The 16,158-nt window shown below is 43.4% G+C and overlaps 1 protein-coding gene across 1 annotated transcript in view; it reads right to left on the bottom strand.

Annotated features, from left to right (window-relative positions):
* Positions 1-5,506: 5,506 nt before the first annotated feature.
* LOC138768545 (V-set and immunoglobulin domain-containing protein 10-like) overlaps positions 5,507-16,158 on the bottom strand; it is a 44,764-nt gene continuing 34,112 nt past the window's right edge. The window contains exons 10-15 of the mRNA XM_069946447.1: positions 14,798-14,829; positions 11,673-11,729; positions 9,990-10,038; positions 8,963-8,997; positions 7,950-7,992; positions 5,507-5,801 (exon numbers count right to left, since the gene is read on the bottom strand). Of these exons, the coding sequence (XP_069802548.1) occupies positions 5,758-5,801; positions 7,950-7,992; positions 8,963-8,997; positions 9,990-10,038; positions 11,673-11,729; positions 14,798-14,829 (260 nt within the window). The 3' untranslated portion in view covers positions 5,507-5,757. The remainder of the gene's footprint in view (positions 5,802-7,949; positions 7,993-8,962; positions 8,998-9,989; positions 10,039-11,672; positions 11,730-14,797; positions 14,830-16,158) is intronic.

Raw genomic sequence — 16,158 nt, 5'->3', positions numbered from 1 at the left:
ATATCCCCCTTCCCTGTATCCATCCCCTCCTTGTATATCCTTCTTCCCTGTATCCATCCCCTCCTTGTATATCCCCCTTCCCTGCATCCATCCCCTCCTTGTATATCCCCCTTCCCTGTATCCATACCCTCCTTGTATATGCCCCTTTCCTGCATCCATCCCCTCCTTGTATATCCCCCTTCCCTGTATCCATCCCCTCCTTGTATATCCCCCTTCCCTGTATCCATCCCCTCCTTGTGTATCCCCCTTCCCTGTATCCATCCCCTCCTTGTATATCCCCCTTCCCTGTATCCATACCCTCCTTGTATATCCCCCCTTCCCTGTATCCATCCCCTCCTTGTGTATCCCCCTTCCCTGTATCCATCCCCTCCTTGTATATCCCCCTTCCCTGTATCCATCCCCTCCTTGTATATCCCCCTTCCCTGTATCCATCCCCTCCTTGTATATGTCCCTTTCCTGCATCCATCCCCTCCTTGTATATCCCCCTTCCCTGTATCCATCCCCTCCTTGTGTATCCCCCTTCCCTGTATCCATCCCCTCCTTGTATATCCCCCTTCCCTGTATCTATCCCCTCCTTGTATATCCCCCTTCCCTGTATCCATCCCCTCCTTGTATATCCCCCTTCCCTGTATCCATCCCCTCCTTGTATATCCCCCTTCCCTGCATACATCCCCTCCTTGTATATCCCCCTTGCCTGTATCCATCCCCTCCTTGTATATCCCCCTTCCCTGCATACATCCCCTCCTTGTATATCCCCCTTCCCTGTATCCATCCCCTCCTTGTATATGTCCCTTTCCTGCATCCATCCCCTCCTTGTATATCCCCCTTCCCTGTATCCATCCCCTCCTTGTGTATCCCCCTTCCCTGTATCCATCCCCTCCTTGTATATGCCCCTTCCCTGTATCCATCCCCTCCTTGGTTGAACTTGATGGACATGGGTCTTTTTTCAACCGTATAAACTATATAACTATGATAAGTTGCGTCTCTAATACGGCCATTACCAACAATAACAATTACAGTCCTTCTTTCTTTGTGCACGTAGACTAGGCAGTAATTGTCAGGATTGTTGATACTTGCAGTTGTATTGTTAAAGATGTCATATTTTGAATATTTAGTGAAGCCATTACAATATGGCGCTGACCTCCTGAAATGCTTATAATGTTTACATTCCATTATGCTTACGTAAATGATTATTCTATTCTTTAGCCAATGAAACTATGCTATGGACCTCAGGAGGGGGACACCCCTCCTGAAGATATATGTTGCGTACTATCTTTTAATAAATGAGATTTGCTTTGACCCCGTACCAGGTGTCAGTGTAATTCTTCTCCATGCAATAAATTGTTAATTTGGAGCAGACGGTCAATACAAAATGCACTCTTGAGGTGCGTCCATAACAGTTGTCGCCCAACGGAGGCCAAGGAGCGACATCCAGCCGAATAGCCGCAGAAACATACACGGAGCACCGGACGGAAACATATGTTTACTTCTTTCAATGTGTGAGTGGAATTGCACCACCTAGTGTTTATTTGTAATAGTTCAAGCTAGAAGACAATTGGCAGATATCCTATGATTATTTTTTCTTGGAGTATCCTTTGTGAGGAAAATTTACATATTCCATTTAATTCTAAAGATGACAGATTTCATAAGAGAAGAATTTAGGCGTAGTGATTTCTGACAGCTTTAAAATAAGTCACCAGTACAACCAGCTGGTAGGGAAAACAAATGGTATGCTGGGCTGTATAGTTATAACTAGTAGGAAGAAGGAGATTGGGATCCTGCTGTATACAGCTCTAGTGAGACCACATCTGGAATACTGTGTTTAGTTCTGGAGACCTCACCTAAAAAGGATATTGATAAAATAGAACTGATCCAAAGACGGGCTACAAAAATGGTGGACGGTCTGAAGCATAAAACTGGAAAGACTGAAGGATCTACATCTGTATAGTCTGGCTGAAAAAAGGGAAAGGGGAGACATAATGGAAACCTTTATATATGTTGATGGACTAAATAAGTAGAGATGATCGAACAGCGCTGATGTTCAGGTTCGTACGAACTTGAACCATCAGTATTTGACTCCTGCAGCCCTCCCGTTCCATGGGGAAGGTGGAGACAGCCCAAGTCCTGCCTGGAAAACAGGAATACAGCCTGGGCCATAGGTTGTATTCCTGTTTTACAGGCAGAACTCGGGCTGTCTCCACCTTCCCCACGGAACGGGAGGGCTGCAGGAGTCAAATACTGATGGTTCAAGTTCGTACGAACCTGAACATCAGCGCTGTTCGATCATCTCTATAAATAAGGTTCAGGAGGGAAGTATTTTAATAAAAAACTGAATACAAGAACAAGAGGACAAAGTCAGATTATTTGCAGCTGCGGAATCGCCAATGGAAAATCTACAGCATTTCTTCCATTCTGTGGACTTCTACCTAAACAGGTTATCACATGTTGAAATTTATCACCGAGAAGGTGATCACTTTTTCAAGCCTTTGGCTCCAATCTATGACATCTTGAGAGGCTTTTAGGGTATAAAAGATGAAACGCTAATTTTTTCAGCCACATGAAACCTTAGAAATCGGATCAGGTCAGCACAGTGTGATTGTGTTATGCCTCCTCGTCACTGATGTATCAGTTATTACCGCTAGTCACAAAATGAGAAGGACAGATTACAGAAGGTGGCTATGCGTGTAGCTCGAGATGTCAACACTATTCGACGTTACGTGTCCTTGTGTACAGGAGATCACCGATGGAATGACAGCAAGAGGTGCACAGAGTCCTGCTTTTGTCTCAAACACAATACTAGACAGAGATTGGTCTGGAGACCATGTGGACAGCACCATGAAGAGGCCTTCACATGGGAATGTCACAGCGGTCCTACTCTCAGGATTATGGTGTTGGGTAGACGGACACCTCTAGTCTTTATTCTAGGTGTGCTAACAGCTGGGTGTTAGATTGATTTGGAACCAGTGGTATGGAAGAGTATCCCAAGAGCTGTTTTTCAACACAACACCAGGCCGCATGTTACTCTTGGTACTGTGAGCAGCCTTAATGGCCTGAGGCTATATTCACACTGCGTAAAAGTACGTCCGTTGTTGTCATCGGCAACGATGGTTGTACTTTACACGTGTGTGCACATTGCCTCTGCTACTATGGGATCCCGGCCGGAGCATATACACATCTTATACGCTCCGGCCAGGATCCTGCCCGGGACCGCAAAGAACTGACATTCAATGAATTGCGGCCATAGGAAACCATGTCAGTAGGGATGGTCCGAACCGAGTTCGGTTCGGGTTTGTACTAACCCGAACCCTCGGTAATGATTCCCGCTGTCTGCCCGCTCGTGGAGAGGGCAGATACAGCGGGAGGACCGCCTGGAAAACTGGGATACAGCCATAGCCATAGGCTGTATCCCAGTTTTCCAGGCGGTCCTCCCGCTGTATCCACCCGCTCCACGGAGTGGGCAGACAACGGGAATCTGATGCCGACCGTTCGGGTTCATACGAACCCGAACCTCGGCAGGTTCAGACCATACCTACCTGTCAGTTCACACAGTGAAGCGAGCAGCTCCGGCCGCTCGCTTCACTGTGTGATATGGGAGGTTCTGATGCCGGCGCGCGCTGATGCGCCCGCATCAGAACCCTGCGGCCAAAAGATCATCCACTGCAGTATCGGCCGGGATGATCCGTGCAGAGGCCGGACATTCCGTGACCCTGCCACAGTCACGGAACGGCCGCTGTCTCACGTTGTCTGATCATAGCCTAAATGTGGTACCATGGCCTGCAGAATCTACGGACTTGTCTCCTATGGTGCACATTTAGGACGCCATTGTCAGCAGATACAGGGATGCAGAATTTGGAAGAAGAATTGCTGTTATAAGCCACTATGTGTATTGTAACTATGGTGGTTAGTCTGTTCCAGGGCAATCTTAGGCTACATTCACACCTTCAGTAGTTTTTTAGGACCGTATATGATGTCTGCAATCATCTACAATCTTTGTGCGCAATCAGCAAAAAATTCATCCGTATTGCATTCGTAATTCATAATTTTTTGAAGATCAGCAGAGGGGAAGGTAATAGTTAAATAAATGGGAATGGTTTAAAATGATTACTCCTCCATATTTTTTTATTTATATATATATATATATATATATATATATATATATATATATATATATATTTATTTATTTATTTTTTTTACAGATTTGCCAAATTTACAGACATTTCATCCGCAAATATTATGGACATTCCTATAGACTGCAAGTAGATAATCTGTGCCGCAAATAAGATCTGTATTAGAGCTTGTCGGTAATTTTTGCGAATCCGGGCAGTGTGAACAGCCCAATAGAAATCAAATTTGTCCATAATTGCAGATCCACAGTTATGGACAATAAGTTTCATGAATCTGAAAATGGCGGCAATAAAAAGTAAAAGTTGTCCCGCAAAAAACAAGACCTCATATAGCTACATGGGCAAAAATAAAACAACGGTATGACTCTTGGAGGGCAGCAATGAAAAAAGTAAGAAAATAGCTTGGTCATTAAGGCTCAAAATAGGCCCTGCATGAAGGGGTTAAAAAAAAAAGTTTGACAAGTCAAAAGCTTCGATCGCCTGTCTGAACACTCACACAGATCAAAACTTTTGACATGTCTCCATGACTCCAAGTGACAGTCACACTTTGTACATTGTTCACAAAAAAAAATAATCTGTTTTAAATTCTACTGACTTCCATGTGAAATCTGACAACTCTTTGCTGTCAGACACGCCCTCCCAGCATGTACAAGTTATTGCCCAGGTGCTTTACATGCTATACATGCAGTGGGGCATGCGGTATTGATTGTACATCACGTGAGCTGAGAACTAACAATAACTCAATAAAAATTGGAATGTTTCTGTGGATGTGACTGGAGTATTCAATGTGATATCAGCAAATAAAGTGAAAAGCTGCATAGGTAATTAAGGATAATTTAACCCCCAGACAACCCATGACGTAACTCTACGTCCTGGGTGTTTCTCCCGCTATGAAGCCCGCTCCGGAGCGGAGCGCGCTTCACAGGAGGTGGGGGCCGGCTGCAATCAGCAGCCGGGACCTCACCGGTAATGACACGCTGCAGCGATCGCGCTACCGCGTGTCATTAACCCCTTAAACGGCGCGACCGAGGCGTTTAAGTGTGAGTGACAGGTGGAGTCCCCTGTCACTTACCGATCGGTAAAACGGGACCGCCGGAGGTCTCTCACCTGCCTCCTTGTGGTCCGATCGGCGATCTGCTGCACTGAGCCTGCACAGGCAGGCTCAATGAGCAGAGCGCCGATAACACTGATCAATGTAGAAATCAAGTGTCAAATTGCACAATTCTGAACACACAGTAAAACATTGGGGGACATTTACCATTATTGCACCCCCCCCCCCCCCCCCCCCCGGCGTGGCCTCCTCCTGATGCAGAGCTGGCTGGGTTTACTAAGAGGCGAGCGCCTCTTAGTAAATTTGGCAGGGAAAGAGGGGGCGGTCTTAATTTAAGGTCTTGATAACTTTATTTCAAAAATGGCACACAGCCTAATAGAGTACTGGACAACCCTTGTTGCTGAGTAAATAGAGATGGACAAGGATGGGTCCCTCCTAACAGTGGAAAAGAGGGAGACTGTAATTGTGATGAGACAACCTCTTTAAACTTCATCATCTGCCATTATTGTTCACTATTCCTGCAGAGATCTGCATCATTTCCAATATTTTATTATGGCACCAACATCTTGTAGCTTGTCTTCTTCAGTCCTCATTAATGGGAGGGTTACGCCTGAGTGCTACAGGAGCTGTAAGATGGTAGGTAAGGAGCGTCAATAGCATGTATGTGCAACAACACCTTTTGCAACTCTGTGCACTCATATGCTTACATCTTTTTTTTTAATGACTTATCAATTAACATCTATATGTATATAAAGCCAACCCGGAGCTGGTGTCGATTTTAAAGGACAAAATGTATTTTTTAATATGTTATTACATAAGCAAAGTTAGACAAATTGCTAATGTACACTAATTATGGGAATGGCACATATACTGCTATTTCCTTAAAGCGTAACTGTCATTTCAGGGTCATTTTTCTGAAAACATTAAATATCAACAGTACAAGCGATTTGAAGAAACTCTGTAATAGGTTTTATGTACTAAAAGAGTTTCCTTCTGTAGTGAAAAAGCAATCTCCCAGCCTCCCCCCTCACATCAGATGAAGCAGGATTTCTGTCTCCATTATGTGGCTATGGAGAGGGGAGGGGCTGTTAGGAGTGACTGAGCACGGAGCAGTCCTGCACAGCACAACACCCTGCAATCTTCTCTCAGTAAGTTCATAGATAAGCACTGACCTTTCTGACACCTGAATCCTGCGGTTTAGGTGCCCAGAGAGTCTACAAACAGCTGACCTTCCTGTCACCTCTTCCTGCTCCCTCATCTCCCTCGGCCCCTCCCCCCTTCATAGGCTTACAATGGAGAGAGCAGAGCCCGTCTTCACTGGCTTCTCTGTAATGAAGAAATGTTTGCCTGATAATGCACAGATAAGAAGTCGGGGGGGGGGGGGGGGGAGGCTGGGAGATTGCTTCTTGAGTACAGAAGGAGGCTTTTTTGGCTGATGAAACCTATTACAGAGTTTCTTAAAATCGCTTATACTACTGATTTCTGCAATAAAAAAAACATGACAGTTACGCTTTAAATTCAGTAGATCAGGCAGGCTTCAATTTCTCTAAAAAAAAATGTGATGTCACTACTGGGTCTATACCTGAAGGGTGCAGCAGAGGGCGCAGTATATGTAGAAATTACATGTAAAAAATTATAACTTATAATTTTTTACATGTAATTTGTATGTATACTGTGCCCCCTGCTGGACCCTTCATGTAAAGACCGGGTCGTGATGTCATATTTTTTTTAAGAGAAATTATAGCCTGTCTGATCTACTAAATTGAGGAAAAATAGCACTATATGTGCATTTCCCATAATAAGTATACATTAGCAATGTCTAACTTTGCTTATGTAATAACATTACATTACATATTACATACAAAGCTATTTGTTTTCTCTAGTGTACATACATAAATATGAGACTGCCTTGTGGTCTGGCATACGAAGAGTTCAACATAAATTATTAATACCTGAGTACAGAAATAATAATAAAATATATTTTTTTTTTTACAGTATGTATACTGTATGCTGGCATAGTTGAAAATGTAACAAATTTTTAAAGAAGTCCGGCGAAATAAAAAAACTACAGTGCCGGCAGAGGGTGGTGGAAACATAATATAAATGTATACTTACCCATCCCTGTGCCCTAGCAACACTGCATTACTGCTCCTGGATCCACGTCGGCCTCCTGCAACGTCACAAGCCAGCTGATGGATTGCCTGCTCATCTACTCAGTGACTGGGGCAGGACCCCTCTGCAGTCACTGACTGGATGAGCTGGGAATTCCATCAGCTGGGTCAAGTACCTTCCCTTGCATCGTGATGTAGCAGGAAACCAGGAGAAAATGAGTTCGAGCGGCAGACCGCTGGTGATTCAGTGCTGCTGCGGCACAGGGACAGGTAAGTATAGATTCTTTCTTATGTTCCCCCCACCCCATGCCTCCACTGAATTTTTTTTTTTAATTCGCTGGACTTCTCCTTTAATTACTTCTGGGGGTTTAAAAAGTAGTTCACAGAGAATTAATTGGGAGGCATTTATCAAGAATGGCGTACTCATACACCAATCTTAGACAAAGCCATGCCCCCTTTTCCCCGACCTGATTTACATCTTAGTAAAGCCAGCTGGCTGACCCCGCACCGGGCGCAGGCATTGCGCAAAAATCTACACCCGTTCTACAACAGATTTCACCATTGTATCTCACCACTGTAAATATGGGTCTGCTTTACTGGAAAGTCATCATCTACTTATACAGAATGTTTTGTGTGTAATTTGTTAAAATAAAGAAATCTTACGGGCAGGAGCTGGTCTTGATGGTCTTGGAAACTCTTCTGAATTCTGAGGGTAAAATTCAATAAGCCTTAAATTTACATATACATCAAGTAAACAAGTAGTAGTTTTTTTAAATGATATAGGGTGGAATGCTACTTTCTGGAATAGAGGCTAACTGTCAGGGGTGGGGGGTTAGGTTACCTACAGCGGGAGGCCTAAGATGGAGGAGCTAACTACCAGGAGGACACCTACATGGGGAATACTGACCTACTAAGGGGTCTAAGTACCAGAGGGATACCTACATGAGGGATACTACCTACTTATGGGGAGGCCTAAGTACTATTTGAGGTTCCAAATTGGGCCTAAATACTGTATAAGGGTATAAACCCACACACCGTATATGCAGCAGATATGCAACAAATACGCAGCAGATTTGTTGGTACAGATTTGATGCTGTGTTCAGTTATTTAGATCTAATCTGCTGCGATTTTGCTGCGAGTTTTCTGCGAGTTTGCTGCGTATCGCAGCAGTAAATACGCTGCATATACGGTGTGTGGGTTTATACCCTAAGAGCACAAAGTGGACACTGTTACTGTGCGGAGCAATACAAATGTGGAGTTTGCATAGACATGTGCTGTAGCAAGTAACCTAAAATTTTGTTTGGGAGATTCATAGACATGGCGTCACCAGGGAAAGTCTCTATTATGACAGGGTCAGGCTAAGACGAAAACGAAAAGTGAACAAGTCCAATTGGAGAAGATCCCCCCCCCGTAAGTACTAGATGTAACTGCACTGTAATCACTTATATGGTGTGCAGAGCCTGTGTATGATTGGTATCTACCTCTATATGGTTAACTGTAATTGGGAAGTGTTTCTTGCACTTTGTACAATAGATTTTATTAGGAAATGGTATGACTATTTATTAAATAATGATGAATATTACAAATTTTGATTATCTCAGCATTTTTAGTACTAATGTGTAGTTACATGACCCTTACAGTATCTCTACTTATTTTATTTAATGGTGCTATCTTACTTTGTAGGTACTATATGTTTCTGAATCAGGAGTAGCTGAAAAAAACAAGAGACAAATTAATGACCTGATGAGAGTCACATGAAAGGCTGAAGCTATACATTTTCTGGCTAGCTCTATTTTTAAATTATAACTGTAGTCAACCTTAAGGCTAGGTTCACACACAGTAAAATAAAAGCTAAATATGATCGTAATTTTGAGCGAAAATAAAACTATGGGTCTGTTTTTTTTTTTTCAAAAGCCGGTGGTAAATAATGAGTATGTTCAGTATTGGTTTATTGGCAATCAATTACAGCCATTATTCTATAAGGTGTGTATGCACTATTCTATTGACTTAAATGAATTGCATTATTATTTGGAAAATATGGCCATATTTTTCTGTTATATTACAGTGTGTGAACATAGCCCAATACTCAAACATTTTGATACCCTGTCCAAATATTGCTACCAATTCTTGGGTAAAAAGGTAGAAGAGTCACATCCTATTTAACCGCTGTAAGGCCATGTTCACACTACGTGAAAGACCAGCCGTTCCGTGACCCAGCCGGGTCACGGAACGGACGGTCTCTGCAAAGATCCTCCCGGCCGGTACTGCAGATGATCTTTCCGGCCGCAGTGTTCTGATGCGGGCGCATCATCGCAAACCCGCATCAGAACACTCAAAGCACACAATGAAGCAAGCCGCCAGCGCCGCTCGCTTAATTATGTGAACTGACAGGTCTTTCTGCGGCCGCAATTCACTGAATTGCGACCGCAGAAAACTGACATGTCAGTTGTTTGTGGCCCCGCATGGGATCCCGGCCGAAGCATATACTATGTGTATACGTTCCGGCCAGAATCCATAGAAGAATAGGCAGTGTTCCACACCATAAAAAGTACGGCCATTGTTGCCGATGGTAACAACGACCGTACTTTTAAGTAGTGTGAACATAGCCTAAATATGTGGATGCTTGTACCCTCACGATGTTTACTAGAATGAGACAGATCGCTCATATGGTATTTGGTAAGGTTTAAGATAAAGAAATCTTACAGTAAATTACTTCTGGCGTTTCATTCGCATATGTAGACCCTTCTGAGTCCTAATGGTAAAAAAACAATGAGAAGACTATTACAAAAATACAAGAATTACATTGTGCAGCACTTTTATAGTAACATTTTAAAAGAGAGCACTTTTATAGTAGTTATAGTCTTGTATATAGGAGCTGTATTATAGTAGGTATAGTCTTGTATATAGGAGGCAGTATTATAGTGGTTATATCCCTGTATATAGGAGCTGTATTATAGTAGTTATATTCTTGTATATAGGAGCTGTATTATAGTAGTTATATTCCTGTATATAGGGAGCAGTATTATAGTAGTTATATTCTTGTATATAGGAGCTGTATTATAGTAGTTATATTCCTGTATATAGGAGCAGTATTATAGTAGTTATATTCCTGTATATAGGAGCTGTATTATAGTAGTTATATTCTTGTATATAGGAGCTGTATTATAGTAGTTATATTCCTGTATATAGGGAGCAGTATTATAGTAGTTATATTCTTGTATATAGGGGCAGTATTATAGTAGTTATATCCCTGTATATAGGAGCAGTATTATAGTAGTTATATTCTTGTATATAGGAGCTGTATTATAGTAGTTATATTCCTGTATATAGGGAGCAGTATTATAGTAGTTATAGTCTTGTATATAGGAGCTGTATTATAGTAGTTATAGTCTTGTATATAGGAGCTGTATTATAGTAGTTATATTCCTGTATATAGGGGCAGTATTATAGTAGTTATAGTCTTGTATATAGGGGCAGTATTATAGTAGTTATATTCTTGTATATAGGAGCTGTATTATAGTAGTTATAGTCTTGTATATAGGAGCTGTATTATAGTAGTTATATTCCTGTATATAGGGGCAGTATTATAGTAGTTATAGTCTTGTATATAGGAGCAGTATTATAGTAGTTACAGTATATTCTTGCATTGGAGTGCTGGGTTAGAATCACCTCTCTGAAGTCTACATTGAACATTGGTTGGCAGCCATCTAGGATCTGTGTACCCTCCTGCTAATACAGTATATCCGGTCTAGGATCCGTACTGGTGAGCCGACACAAACAACACTGCACTTTGAGTTACAGCTCACCATCAAATGTTCAGAAGATTCAGCCTCTTATGGGCAATTTGATGCAAAAAAGCCACAACCAAGCCAAGCCTTGAACCAAGAAGCACAAGGAATGGATGTTTGACTAAAAGAGAAGTCTTTAGTTTAGTCTAATGAGTCAAAATTTTGATGACTCCACAATCTCTTGACCTAAATCCAGTCCTTATGGTTTGGAATTAGCTGGACTACAGATTAAAGGGAAAGCTGCTCTGGGAACTCCTTCAAGATTATTGGAAAACCATTCCAAGTGACTACCTTAAGGTCCCCATATTCGGCCAAACAGTTATCTCTCCTGATCAGTCATGTATTTCCTATCAAGAGGGAAAATGTAAGCCACAGCCAGACAGCACTGGTGGGGACTTATACATCTGAGAACAAAAGCGTCTGGCAGTAAGAATCCAGCAAGCTGAACCTTTTGCTCCACTGGCATCAGTCTGTCTGTAGACCCCTCATACACCTAAAACTGTCGGCCAAACCCGGTGTCAGCAGAAAGTTGGTCGACTAATATTGGGTTATTATGGACCCCTTTCACCTTTCTTCTGCAGGAGAATAATGTGCATACCTCTGCCACAGACTGATTTGAAAAGTTTGTACGGTTCTGTACACCAGCTGCTGGTCTCTACAAGAACAAAAGAGTTAGAACACAGGAAGTGTCGCGTTTTCCATGATAACTAAATAAAAATTATGAATGTAAATTACAAACTTGCTTTATATCACATTTACTGTTGATTTAGATTTTGAAAGTTATAAAGACACATCAGTAGGATACGCCAGAACAATATGAGCAATGGGGGGGCCTGAACTCTGGGCAAGTTCTGTTCCAAGTTCAAATTTTAGAAACAGGAAGAACAGAGGAGATTGCGGGACCTGAAAGAGTTTGAATGGGACCAGGGAGTACGAAGGGTAGTTAAAGGGAAATTATCAGCAGGTTAGACGAATCTGACCTGCTTATATGTCCCTATTGTGTACAGGGTGCTAAGGATATGGGTGCTGTTCCTGTGCAGTAAGTTGTTAGATCTTTATGCTAATTGGGCGGTTTGGAGCACTGGGGCGAATCGGTGCTCTAGCTCCACCCCCAGTGCTCCAAACTGCCCGACTAGCATAAGGGTCTATTTACTAACTGCATGGGACCGGCACCGAAGATGAAGGCGAGATGTACCCCTATCCTCAGTCCCCTGTGCACAAAAGGGGCATATAAGCAGGTTAGAATTGTCTAACCTGCTGATAGTTTTCCTTTAAAGGGGTTGGCCACTTTATAGTGAAATTGTTCAGTATACAGTAAGTGTACTCACTGCACTTACTGACAGCAGCTGTGTACCTCACAGAGCTAATACCAGACTCCCCTCCTCCAGGCTGTGCTGCCCTGCTCTGTGTTGAGTCTGTGTAGAAGATGGCCGACATGGAGGAGCATGTGATTATGCCCCGCCCCCAAATGTCCACCATAGGCATGTTCCATAGACATGTTCCTCCATGTCGGCCATCTTATGGACAGACTCACCACAGAGCAGGACAGCACAGCCTAGAGGAGGGAAGTCTGATTTTAGTTCTGTGAGGTACTCACAAGGAGCTGATGTCAGTATATACAGTGAGTACACTTACTAATACTGTACACTGAGCAATTGTACTATAAAGTGGCCAACCCCTTTAAATATAGGTTTTTTTTTATATTTCAAAGGCCTGAAAGGCGATATTTCAGTAAATGAAGTTTTGTAAAAAGGAAGACAATGCCTTTGATGTGTGAATATTATGGCTGTGCCTATCGAGGACACTGGGGGTGGGGCATAGTCACATGCTTCTCCATGTTAAGGAAGGGCACGGAGCGGGAGGCGCAGACCTAGCGGAGGCCCAGCATGACTAGGTTAGCTGGGAATGTAGTTTAAGGGGTTAAGTGTTGCAGTAAGGGGTTAAGTGTGAGCCAGTTGGGAGGGGGTGAGGGGTTTGAGGAGAAAATGCGGGAGTTGCTAGGTGAGTCACTTACCAACGGACGCAGTGTTATAAGAAGAGGAGGAAGAGGTGGAGCTACAGTTCTTGCCGGACCTGATTCAGCCCGCCCGCCCTATTACAGGCTTTTGGTGTTCGGGTGTGGGCTTTGGGTGCTTTCTTTGTCATGACAGCCTGCGGTAGGGAGGTCTTGCAGGGCACGTTAAGGTGGTAATTCGGATGGGGACCCATAAGAGGGATGATACTCCCCGCTTGTTTGGTGGCTTGTGGATGGAAAATGGTGCAGTGCCAGATGACAGATTTGTCAGCCCCTGAGTCGGCGCAGTGCGGCTGGGGGGATAGCCAGGAATACTGGTGCTGCTGCAGGGTGCTCTGCCAGACCTCCCTAGTCATAATGGGTTAACTAATGTTATTGTTATTATTGTTATTTATTTTTATGTTTGTTAATTATTGGAAGCACTTTTAATAAAGAGGCTGTTATGGCCAATTTTTTCCAACGTTAAAGGAGGTGTCCTCAATTAATGGGTCAAAGGGGGGAGGGTGTGTGTGTGGAATAAGGGGTTTTAGTGGGGGGGTAGTGGTCGGTAGGGGATAGACGAAGGGACTCAGCAATACCTTAAGTCATGGACAGAATGTACACTTACTAATACTGCAAACGTAACTATTTTACTATAAAGTGGCCAACCCCTTTAACCTTTCCCCGGCTGAATGAAAGCATGGATATGACCAAAAATTATACCTATGCCCTGTGCCCCTGCCCGTTATCATCAGAAAACTTACTTTGAAAAAATCCAGCACTGTATGAAATTGCAGGCCAACTAGTCATCTGAGTGTTGTGGCTGGGCAAGTAGTCCCATTGGAGCACCAACGTGTTGGAAGACTGCCTGCTGCAACGTATGGCTGATACAGTGCTGTGAATCCTGTCCAGATGACTAGATGGCCCGCATTTACATACAGTAAGCTTTTTCAAAGTAAGTTTTCTGATTATACTGGTCAGGGCAGGAGTATATGTTTCTGACGTGCTCTTGGTGATGTATTGTTACTTGACAATAAGCACATAGGGGGCAGCAATGAAATCTGCGGCGGTGGCATGCACTACGGAGAAGGAACAGCATACGCCAGCCGAAACCCCCACTCGTCTAATGGATGGAAGGGGGCATGGTTTACCATGCCAGGTGTAAATCATGGCAGACATCTACATCTGCTCAGGAGCAACAGCACCAACAGGCAACAGCGGATTCAACGGGTCATACAGGGTCAATCTGCTTCCAAATAGTCCATCAGCTTACAATCACGGTCGGAACAACTCGTTCCTTTGCTGGCTCCTTTCTGGCTGTATTTGGTTGCTATAAAGCTGTTGCATTGTGAGAAGTCTGGAATATGACATCTTCCCCAGTGGATGCCATACCGACTGGAAGTGGTGAGTCCATGTTTTATTGTATGCTGATGGACTAACAGTAAAGCACTTATCCTTTTTGACCTGTTGAATCCGCTGTGGCCTGTTGGTGCTGTTGCATCTTTCGGCGGATTGGCATATGCCCACTTAGAGTCACGGGCAGAACAACATGCTCCATACCTGGCTCCTTTCTTGTGTATATCAGGAGCCGGGGTAGATTTCCACACCCGCTGAGTATGTCAGTCTTAATAAATGTCTTCCCTTAGCTATAGTGGTAAGTGAAGGCTGCAGACCCTCTATCCTTATGAATCCCATGTACTGGTGCTATCCTATTTGTGAACATAACATACCGCTCCTGGTTCTGTGTAGCTGTTGCCATCATCTAAAAAAAACAGCAGACATGTTAGAGCCCTTATAATGGTATAGGACTGAGCAGAAGCCGGGTATTCCTTGGTTGACTTTACTTTTGAATGACAATTGTAGGTGACCCAAAGAGTAGTCGTCTTAACACAGACTATTTCTTTAGCAAGCCTTGATAACAGCTCTATGCCCTGGACTCTAGCACAAATATCTACATATAGCACACATCTTCAGTAGAGTGTCCAGTGTCGGACTGGGGTATCTGGGGCCCACCAGAGGAAATGATCATTGGGGGCCCACCAATGAAGAACCAGTAAGAAATGACATGTCAGTCAGTGTTACTGCAGTTACTGAGCTGGGGGCCCACCGGGGCGTTCATTTTCAGTGCCATGTCTAATTTAAAAAAAAAATCGGGCAAAAAGGGCGCAAAGTCAATCCAGTCTAGACCACACAATTCTGCTGGAATTCAGAGCTGAAACAGCAGAGCTTTTCTGACCCTTATGACAGTGTTTCCTCATCTTGACTTAGGGCCCTATTCCACGGGACGATTATCGTACGCATAATCGTTAACGATAAACGATTTCAAGCGACCGATATTGCGAACGGCCTGAAATCGTTCACCCATTTACATGGAGCGATAATCGTTACTTATGATCGTTGTTGCGGTCGTCTTGTCGTCGCTATTGCGTTGGTTGCTACTGCGAACGACGTCTTATTCAATGCGAACGATTTGCGAACGATAAAAATAGGCCCAGGTCTTATTAAACCATCAACGTTCGTCGCCTAAACGTTAACTGCTACTCAACCGAACGATTATTGTTTAGATCCGAACGATGTAATGATAATTCGAACGATAATCGTCCCGTGGAATAGGGCCGTTATTGTAGTAAGTGGGGGGGGGGGGGGGGGATCGTGTAAATAAAAACGGGCCAAATTACACCTTTAAAAAGGCGCGATTGTGAAGATGTGCCATTTTAACAGGTGATATGGCACAGCCACTGATCTTTGCCAAATTTATTATGGTGCATGCACCAGTTTGATGAATTTGGAGAGAAGCACTCTAAAGGCAAAAGGCATAATACAGATCACCTTTTGATAAAGGAAACAAAGTCCAGCACCTTAAATGGAGTAAAAACTTCACAACTTTCTTTATTTCACATGGAATACAGAAGAACAGACAAAAGAACTGGTTGTGAGCCAGGCAAGTGTTGCCGAACCAGTCAGCCAGTGCTTTTGTCTGTTCCTGTGTATTATCCCGCGTTAAAGGAGAAGTCCGGTGAAAATTTTTATTTAAGTATTGTATTGCCCCCCCAAAAGTTATACAGATGACCAATATACACTTATTACAGGA

The sequence above is a fragment of the Dendropsophus ebraccatus genome, chromosome 12 (assembly GCF_027789765.1).
Source record: "Dendropsophus ebraccatus isolate aDenEbr1 chromosome 12, aDenEbr1.pat, whole genome shotgun sequence".
NCBI lineage: Eukaryota > Metazoa > Chordata > Amphibia > Anura > Hylidae > Dendropsophus > Dendropsophus ebraccatus.
The sequence above is the reverse complement of the archived record's forward strand: the minus strand, read 5'-3'. Positions and strand labels throughout refer to the sequence as shown.